The sequence below is a fragment of the Olea europaea genome, chromosome 12, assembly GCF_002742605.1.
Source record: "Olea europaea var. sylvestris chromosome 12, O_europaea_v1, whole genome shotgun sequence".
Taxonomy (NCBI): Eukaryota; Viridiplantae; Streptophyta; class Magnoliopsida; order Lamiales; family Oleaceae; genus Olea; species Olea europaea.
This window is the reverse complement of record NC_036248.1, coordinates 18238095-18248824: the sequence shown is the minus strand read 5'-3', so window position 1 is coordinate 18248824 and position 10730 is coordinate 18238095. Positions and strand designations below refer to the sequence as shown.

General features: G+C 35.1%; 1 protein-coding gene across 5 annotated transcripts; it reads right to left on the bottom strand.

Annotated features, from left to right (window-relative positions):
* Positions 1-4154: 4154 nt before the first annotated feature.
* LOC111405953 lies at positions 4155-9688 on the bottom strand. Of its 5 annotated transcripts, none has more exons than XR_002704905.1 (4): positions 8764-9688; positions 8566-8653; positions 7023-7070; positions 4155-4603 (listed from the first exon to the last, which is right to left on the bottom strand). XR_002704905.1 is itself a non-coding variant. In XM_023035084.1 (3 exons), exons 1-2 carry the CDS (start codon positions 9607-9609, stop codon positions 8606-8608), a joined length of 894 nt encoding a protein of 297 aa, XP_022890852.1. In that variant the 5' UTR covers positions 9610-9688; the 3' UTR covers positions 4155-4603; positions 8566-8605. The 5 variants fall into 5 exon arrangements, 2 of the variants coding, with proteins under 2 accessions (XP_022890852.1, XP_022890853.1); XR_002704907.1 differs by having other exon boundaries at positions 4155-4441; XR_002704906.1 differs by lacking the exon at positions 7023-7070 and having other exon boundaries at positions 4155-4441; positions 4528-4603.
* Positions 9689-10730: the final 1042 nt, after the last annotated feature.

Below are 10730 nucleotides of genomic sequence, written 5' to 3'. Positions count from 1 at the left end.
AACAGGCTCTAAATTATGAGAAGAATCATTGTGAGATCGATTCTTTATCTAATGTACTATTCATTAAAATACTATCTAATTCTTCATTTCTCGTTAATTATCGAACTTAAATATGATATTTTATAGAGAAATTAAGGGCCCGTTTGGTAGAGATTTTGAGAATTGATTTTTTGACCGTTAGAAGAAAAGTGGGGTCCACATATGAGAAAAGAAGTCAAAAATTACGGCTTGAATAGTAAAATAATGATCAAAAAATCAATTTTTTGGGGCAAAAAATCCCCACCAAACGGGATCTAAACAGTGGTTTCTATTCAATACTGTATCATAGGCTGTTAATGCATTATCTCAGTGGCACATTTTTCTAGCATGCCAGCTACATTTTGGAGATGAAATAGCCAATCTTATATATGTTTCAAACACATAATTAAGTAGAAGATTAATAATAAGAGATGTAATGATTAAGCAAAAGAAGAAAATTTGCACACAGCTGTAATAATGAAGAAAAATGGAGCATTTTATATACCCACAATGTGTATTTCAATTTTCAAGAGAGGAAGAAAAGTAACGTAGTCGGCAAGGGACATTTAAATGAATATAAAATTAGCAAAATAAATTACCACATACATTAAAATAGAATATTAAAAACTTTAGTCAAAGATTTTTTATGGGAGGAAATTTAGAGAGAATTTATGATGTTTGTCTCCTATTCCCTACTTTCTTTTCTGCTATAAATCCACCCCCTAACCCTTCAACACTCCCCAACCGATCATCCACGATCCATTTCTCTCTCTCTCTCTCTACATACACCGAGCAAAGACAATCCAGTTTTGCAGTTTTAACTTAAATTTATGAAAAGGGTTGTGATAAAAGTATGGAGAATCTGTAAAGCTCAGGAGGGATAGCGCCATTGATAAACGATCATATATAACTCTCGGCCAGCCACCGTCTTTGGTGGTGGTGCTGGTGGACAAGGGTTGTGATCGTGAAGGTAGATCTATAACGCTATCCATCCTGAGTTTCATGGTTTCTTTGTACTGCGTACCTCTCGTACAAATGATGTTAAGGCTTCCATGTTTGCAGAGGTAGAAATGATGACTCCAAATGGGTACGGCCTTGCTTAATTAATGCATGTTAATTTTTACACAATTACTACTCGTGCATGTATTTTAAAGTAATTTATGAAATTTTTATGTTGTTATTGCCACATATTTGGACATTATATCTGACAAAATGATATTTTCTTGATTTAATCGATGTTAAAAAGTTAGCATTTAACCATATTTTTCTCGATTTAAAGACTAATTTTTCTTCAAGAGATCAAGAACTTGGTTACTAAAGCAGTACTTGTAGAAAACATTATGAAAACCAGGGCCAGTTTATGCAATGTTGAGATTGGAATTGGTGGTGCAGATTACGTTGAGTGAAGAGATTTATTTTTGTGAATATTATTGTATAATTTAATGTTGGGAGGCAAGAAATCTTGCTACTTGTACAGATTTTTTGTAAATGGCAGAATTTAATTGGTTAGTTTAACTTTGATTTTTATTCAAGATTTAATGAAATCTTGTCAGTGGACATTCAATCAATCTGTAGACCTTAACACGTAGCATTTCTCATCTGCATTATTATTTGGAAAAGAAGACTGATTACAAAAATTGACTGATAACCATTTTTATTCAGGCCCTGGCTTGATCGGGCTTTTCCTGAAGTTTCTATATTTATTGCTAAACTTAGATTTCTGCAGTTCCTGCCCAGATGTACAGGGTTCAAATGTTCAATCATATTTCTCATACAACAAAGCTGTTTGTATTTATATATTATTGTTACATGTTGTATAGATTATGTAAATAGAACAAAAAAACATTTTTATCCCAACCGATCATTCTCTATATACAATCTCTCTTTATACGGGGAGATTAATCTATGTAAGATAAAGATGTATACGCGAAGGATTTTGACAAACAACCTGCAATAGGACTTATCAAAAGAAAAAAAAATTAACCTCAAAATTTGGAGGGTCACTTGACCTTGCATGATTCCCATTGTCGAGGTGGGTCCCATCAGAATTTAAAAATCAACCCGTCTGTATTGTCTGTGTGCGGTCATGTTCGTGGGCACTGTAGCCGATTCCATATGCAAATATGGATGTGTACATATTACAATTGAGGGGAGATATTTTCGCCAGAAGGTGGAGATGCTCTGTGGTGCCATTGCTTGGTGTTACTAATCATTTGTTAATTCCAGAGTTAAAATTGAATTTTCAAATTTACACAAACTTTAATGTCTACATTTTTTCCCCCAATTATTTATACATTTCATTGATTTTTTTTTTTGGTATATTTTTTAATGTTGTCCACTTTGGCTCAATCAAATTATTACATTAGAGACAACACCAAAAAAATTGAGAGAATCTAAAAATATATATATATTTTATTCTTAAAACATAATTCATAATGTCAAAAAGCAAATAAAATTAGAAATTTTTTAATATCATCTCATTATATTTTGTAAGCATTTTTTAAATAATCTCGCTACAGATATTTATAAGTAGAAATTGTGCTAATTACTTAGGTTTGTTTTAAAATTTTATTTTTACTTATAAATCAATAAATTACTGAAAAAGTGAGCTCCTAAAAGTATCGGGCAATATCTTAATTAGCAATTTTACCATATGCTAAGGTCAAAATACGTGACGATAAACTACTAAACAACAATATCGTAGTGGCAAGTTAAAAATGATCGATCAACACAAGGTTAAAATTCGTAACCGGTGAGTGTGAAAGCGAACGTTCCCAATACTAACAGCCACCACGATATCGCCGTTTCATGCTTTTGCGATACAAATTGCCCACGACATACTTTGAGCAGCCATTTCTAACTTGCCACTACGATATAGTTAGTTGGCTTTTATGAGCGCAGGGGCGAACTCAGACCTTTAGTATTGTGGGGTCAAAATTTTAAAAATAATTTTTTTAATAAACAACATAATATCAATGAAAATAAGTTAATATATATTTTGACACTTTGAAAACGTCGTATAATTATATCATTATTAATATTATTAAATAAATTTTGCTACTTGTATAATTTTGTTTATCATTTCGTTGACAAATGCTGAGCTAACATTGAGTAAATTAAATTGAATATAGAAACTAAATGAATTGAAATAAAATTCAAGTTTAGTTCAGAAAGTAAATGAAATTCAAATTTAAAGCAAACATAATTCGAAAGTAATTCAAATTGCATTTAATCTGTAACGATCCTAAAAAATTTATGTCATATTTCATGTAAAACTTCCGAATGAAATGATCTAAATTATATTGAAAATTTTATCGTGCAAAAATAAATTAATTGAATTTTTAAAAAAAATGAGTTAGACGTCTTTTTTGAGGCAAACGTTTGATACATATTTAACTATTTTCGATATCCGTTTGGACCATTCAATATGAAAACGATGTAATTTTCGAAACAAACTTTTACATGACATAGATGATTTGTGAATTCAGATAGCACATGATTGCAAACGAATGTTTAAAGTTAGGATATTATTGAAATTCTCAAAATATTAGTTTCAAATGACCTACTATAGTTGACCACTTCGCATACCATTAATGAGTGAAAAACTAGGCCATGAACACTTCAAAATGGTATTAAGAATGTAATATTTTGACTTCATTTGACATCCTGACGAATACATCAAAGTAGATTGTAAAAAACAATACAAAAAAACAAAAAACCAAAAAAAAAAGAGGGGCAAAATTTTGTGAGGCCATTTGACCCCACATGACCCCATGTGGGTCCGCCCCTGTATGAGCATGAGAGTGAACATGAACATGAACACGAACACTTGATTTTTAATCATATTCGTAGAATGCGAAGTCAAGATGATTTGTTATAGCAAGTAATGGCCCTCCATCTGTCGATTTAATTTTGAAAATGCAGAATCTTCTCTCTCCTCGTAAAATAGCTGTGTTTGAGTTGGGCATTTTTGAAATGGAGCAATACTCCTATTCTCGTGACGTGCTCGTTCGCCCATCATAGTTTTCGCAATGTCTGACGTTGTGCTGCTTCGTAAGGTTCAATCCTTGCACAACAGTCATATCTTCCACCTTGGAATGTACAATACCAAAAATAAGGCTTTCAAGGTGAACATATACAGAGAAGAAAATAAGACCATAACACATTTTTCAGTTCCTTTCTCTTTGGTCCCAAAAGTCAAGATTCTTCATAGTATACAACAAAAGGAAGGGGTAATATGTACATAAGAGAACAAGGCCAGTACAAATAAATTACAATAACAGGCAGTTTACGTTGTTGAGGTCCAAGGAGAGTCGTCCGCCGCAAAATCATCTAAAATCCCAACAAGCAGCAAAAACAGTATCACTCTCTCTCTTTATCTTATCAAGTCATCGAGTTCACGCACCTTTCACGCTTCCAGGATCTACACAGTAACAGAAACTATACGTAAAATGAAAATTGTGGCCATAAATGACACAAGTTACATCCTTTTTCTCTACATAAACGAACCAATGAAAACTTAAGTTCAACAGAGTAAAGTCCCCCTCGAATGCACATGTCTACTGGTCATTGCCTTTCATGTCGTCTGGTCATTGTAAAAGGCAAAGGCAACAGGTCAGCGGCAATAAACTCATGATACTAGTCGAACAAGATTGGAGAAATCAACTATAAAAAAACATAGCTCAGCAGCTGAGAAGAAACTCGTAATGAATACAATTATCACCATCCAAAATGTCAAACAAGGAAACTCACTGTTCAATAGAATCTATCAAAGATGTTTATCGTTTTCGAACAAAAGAATAATACGTCTCAAATAAAAGTAGACTTAGCATTCAAACTCTCAAAGAACCTGGTTCAAAACACGATCGGAGACTGTAACTTGTACTAATAGTCGTAGCGTGGTATTTAATGTGCAGTCACATGTCCTACAGGTTTGAAAAACTGAAAATACTATAAATTATTAAGAAAAATTAGTAATCCAAGCCAAAAGTCCAATAACAAATTTTTTTATGTGTGGATATGCTATTGTATGTTATCCATGACAAGGAGAAAAAAAGGAGAGAGAAAGGAAGCAAGCAAAATGAATAACGATTTTTCAATATATAAAAAAGCCACTTTTTTTAATTCTCTGACTCATGATCGTAGAAGGCTCACTATATACTTTTGTTCTTGAAAATGTTTTTCACTTACTAACTGATTAATCAAAACATTATAGTTTACATTGGTTTCTTAGTAAAAAACTAGTCACAATATATAAAGTGCAGTAAGTCGTGTTGTAACATATTTGTTCTTACTAGTTATTACAAAAGGTTCTGTAATCTATGTCGATTACTGAAAACTCAAAAGTTTTCTAGTTAAATGTTTCTGTTTCAACATCCCATATATAGCTCAAAAGTCTTAACCCATTGACAAGAAGAATGCGGGGGAAAACAGAGCATATTTGAAGCAAAACATAGTACAATGACACTACTGAGGTGATGCATTTCATTTATCCCATGATAAAATTCTGTCACAAAACAGAACTTAAAAACATAACATTAGTAGAATAAATCATTCTACAAATTAGTATGTTCCAAAGCGCCCAAAAAGAGAGGGAGGATATGGGGTGGGCATACGCTGAATCCAGGTATAAGAGAAAATTGAACACAAAAATAAAGCCATGCTCAGTAGAGAATACTCCACGAATTGATGAAAGTCAAAGATCAAAAATAAAAAACAAGAAATATCCAGCCAACGTCGTTCTAATAAACAAGGAAACTTGATTCTACTGGTTGGTAACTTAAAATTAATTTAAGATACATTAAGCTTGAAAATAAAGATAAGAGTAAGCTCATAAATAGGTCATCTTCTCCCAAATTTTGTTGTCCATGAATGTCAATAGTATCGGCATGCAGTTTATGCGCCACCTTATGCACACAGAAATATAAGGATGAACAAGTACACAGACTTACCAAGGAAGTATGCAATCTTTTTATTTTGATCAGTTATTCTGAAAGGTAGCATATAATATGCCACAATGTTTCCAGGCCAGAATATTACCTAGAAATTGACAGATTCATACATTCTCAACAAGTCTACTCCTCAGATCTCCTCAAAATAAATATACCAGTGTTCCCATGCCAGAATTTTCACTAGAATTGACAGAATTGTACATACTCTACTAGTCTACTCCTCGGATCTCCTCATTGAAAATACCATCAGCATCCAGCTTAGAAAACAGAGCTATGATAGCCAACAAAACAACATTTACTAAATGATCCCAACATGGAGAAAGTATCCCAACCAGCGCCAAAGGCCAAACCCCTCAAATTGCTTCGAACACGTATTAAAAGAGAAACTCTACTTGTATATCAGGCCAAACAGTCCATGTGTTTTTAAGAAGTCGGATTGATGCCAGCAATCATCAATTCATGTTAGCACCATTAATCTATATAAAATTACACAAAGTCCTGAGCAACACCCATCATTTGAATCAAGATTTCTTAGAAAACTCAGATACATAAAAAGCGAAGTAGGAAATCCCAATTCTCATCCTTTGAAACCTTCCATCCGGTAAAAAGCCATGGCACAGTCACCAAGTCGCCACTAGAACCTACCACCATCATTGCAATGTAGAGTTCTGTTATTTCAATCAGACATAATGTGAGAAGCCCATAATAAAGGGTCTGATATTCTTTCATCAAGCTGGGATCTCCACCTTAGGGTTGGACATGATTCGGTTCAGTTCGGTTCAATTTTTTCCGAATTTTCGGGTATTTAGTAAGTGAAACCTCCGAGTCCAAATTTAATTATTGAACAATTCAAGTTCGATTCCAAGATTTCGTACAATAATTAAATTTTTTATATTAACAACAATGCTAAATTAATTCAGTTATGACATGTTCAATCTTAACTCTTATAAAATAACGTAGTCCAATCCCATGATACTTTTTGCTCATCCCTTTGTTTAGTTCTTCATAGATTTGATTGTTAAAATCACAAAAATAAAAAAATAGCGAACTCACAATAATGAAGAGAGGAGCAGCCAAGCTTCCAATTCAATTTCTCTATAACTGCAAAAATGGTAGAGTAAAAGATTTGGGTAAAACTTAGGTCAATTTGATTAAGTTGGGCTTAGATGAAAATTAGAAATAGGAAAATTATATTTTGGGCTTGAACTAATTAGTTAGCAAATTTATTTAAAAAACAAAATAATTTGACTTATTTAAGAGAAAAATAATTAGGGAGATTTGATTCTTATTCGATTATTCGATTTTTAGTTTAAAATCGAGAACCGAACCGAACTTGTCGGTTCACAATTCAAATATCAGTTCAAGGTTTTTTACTTGACAAGAATTGCTCAATTCGGTTTAGTTCAATTCAAGTCCGGTTAAATTCGGAAGTTTTGTCTTGTCCTATTCCTCATCACATCCAATTTTCATCAGCCAAATTTCATTTTATCAGTACTTTTTAAAAAAAATTTGGGTGATATCACCGAAGTCCCATACCTTCTTGGTTCTATCAAATAATTCAGTGATGGCCCAGCTGTCCATTTTTCTTTTGTAGTTGCACAATATCTAATTTCTGGAACCTTTTAAAAGGGATACCTCTGAATCAAATATGGCGAATAAAACTCAAATTTATAGGAATTGGGCTTCTTGTTGCATTCAAATATTGGCACTTGATGACCTGGTTTGTTTAATACATTAAAGGATGCTGCGACTTCATGTTCAGAGAAAAATGACGACTCTGGTTTGGAAATAAAATCTTTGCCTCACTAAATCAAAGGTGGGCGGAAAAACACGTACTATTTATCTTCACTGGTTCAACTCCAGACTGTGAGACTAAGAGTGGATGGGTTGCTTCACTAAATCAAAGATGTGAATCATAAAAAAGCAGGGATTGTGAGATTAAGAGGGGATAGGTTGCTTGGATGTTATGCCTACCTACCTACCTAGTAACTCCTATTTATCTTCACTAGTTCAACTCTGGCATCTTATTTTATTTTAGACGGTTGGGTTATGAGATGAAGGGACTGCGGTAGCGATAAGATGGTGGTGGAAACTATGGGTTGTGGAGATGGTAATCTTGTAGTGTCAGTGGAATTGTGTTGAGGGTGAGGCAGTGATGAGGTGTATGGTGTTGTTCGGAGAAGGCAGCAGATGGCTAAGAGGATGGAGCTATGTTCCTCAACCGTCACGTGAATAGAGAGAGTTTTCTCTCATTTCATATAACAGTCTGGGTGGATGGAAGATTATAACCTCATGTCTAGTTAATCAAAGTATGAATGCCAAGATCGCAATAGGCTACGGTTTAAAACAAGTGAGGGTCCTTCATCATGTCACCAATTTACGAAGGTTCATATACAATTTAAACGACATGAATAAACAAAAGAGAGTTAAGTTTTTCCTTGAAGTATGTTAACCGCATCTGATGAAGTACTAGAGAGGTGTGGACTCTATTGTAAAATGGAAGGCAAACATATAGCCATTACCAAAATATTGTTTGTTAGCAACTAATATCTACAAAAATAAAAAAATAACTCACAAAATATAAGCAACAAATTACCTCAAAAATCGGGAAAAAAACCATGGAATCATCAGCAAAATTAGTCTATGCCAGCAACCTTGTACCTCAATTTCATATTATGATTCTCCTGCCAAAAATGTTAAACCAAATTCAAATATGAAACAATTCAGCCAATGATTAAAAATGAAATTGCATCCAGCTTCAATCTAAAGATTGAACCTTTCTTCTCATTCCTACCTGACCAACAACCTTAGCAGAGGTCTGCTCCACCAATTTTGACAGTGCATCAATCTTGCAAAGCATTTTATCATACAAATCCTCCAACTCACCCATGTAATTTGCGGCCTCAGAGCCCACTAGTTTACTCATCCTCCCAATTTCAAACCCCTCTGCACACATATCCAACTTCTTCTGATTTTTCAAAGCCCTCCTTATGGCCTCCAAAGTCTCACACTCTTCATCCTCCACCATCGCATTAGAGCCTCTCAAGTCGCAGTTGATCAATGGGAACGGAACATTGGGGCTGAAAGAATCGTAATGGGATCGAAAAGATGGACCAATGTTAATAATATTCAAGCTCTTGGGCTCAAAGGTTTTGCTGGGAATGCAGTACTCATAGGTTTTATACTCATGGGTGTGGATTAACTTATCTTGAAGCGGTGTGGTTAAGAGAAGAAACAGAGATGGTGGGTGTAAGGCAGTGGAGTTGTGTGGAGTGAAGGTGAGAGAAGAGGAAGAGGAAGAGGAAAGAGAAAGGGTGGTTAAGGAGTCTCTGAGTGAGGGACGGAGAGGGGTTTTACGGCGGGAGGAGAACCAGCCGAGGAGGTTAGAAGAGGAGGATAGAGTGATCGGTAGCGGGAGGGGGAGGTGGGAGGGGAGGGAGATGAAAGAGGTGATGGTAGCGGTGAGAGATGGGCCGGTGGTGGCGGTGGCGTCGTCGTCGGAGAGGGGAGTGGAGTCGGAGAAGACAACATGGCCAAAGAGAAAGCCGTGAAGGTCGCCGGAGGAGGCGGATGAGCGGTGGAGTAGGGAGGCTAAAGTGACTCCCGATATTAGGATCTTCTCTATTGAAAAGTCGCCCATTACTCTAATGGATTGTGAGTTCAACAATTACATGGCTTCAACTGAAATTGCTTATTAATGCATTTAATTTACAATTCATTCCATTATTACTATTATTTTGCGGTTTTCTTGGAAACCAATCATAAGCTCTCATTGAGATTGACATCTGCAAATAAATATCATAATACAAAGAATCAACCGAGTTATTGAAATCAGTTTGCGAATCATGAACATAAAGTAAAAAGTATCACAACCAACTTCAAATGGTATTAACTTGCATTCAAAGATTTCACTTTTAGTCCTTGTAAGACTCCAAGAGCATTGCATTCAACTACCTCAATCTTGTAAGTGTAACATTGAGTCAAGTTTGCTCCCTCCTAGAGTGCAATTGCCTCAGTAGTCTTTGATTCGAAACAATGAAAAAATTTCTTGGCGACAGTGCCCAAATGGTCCAGTATAACAGTCCCAGTTGCCAGTTGCATACTTTCTTGGTCATCCGAACAGTGGCATCAGTGTTTTGTTTGAATTTTCCATTTGAGGGTGCCATCCATTTTACTAATGGACGAGATTCCACAGTGTTTATTAATGATCTCTGTCAAATGCAAGTGAGGCATGTTGTTACCTTGAAAGTCTTTTCCTGATGGTAAATACCAATTCTCAACCAAGCTTGTGATCGACAGAGAGGCACTAAAGATATCCCTGCTCTCCCGCTCGAGCTGTTTCCTTGTCACAGTTGCCCCTAGTTTTGACGAGGAGATAATTCTCAACAAGTGTTCACCACACAATTGCTGTTTGGTTCAAGCTCTTTCATGGAAGTAGGAGACAGATAGACAATCTTATGTTCGCTCCAAAATTTGCAGGCGTTGCCAATAAAAATCAGTTTTTCCCCAAGTTTGTGGATTTTGGTTTTGCAATAACGGTTGAAATCAGAAGCTTCGCACGTACAGTGCCGATATATTTCATCCACAATCCAGCTTTTTTTGATGTACCAAAGTCAAACCTTTAGCAACAAACAAAACTGATTACTAACATGGCAGCAGTTGAGAGTAGAAACACCAGCCATAAACGACAGATATTCCTTCAAAAGTTACAAAACCACAAAAAAGTACCAAGGTTGCCAAAATCCATTACAAAGGATGCAT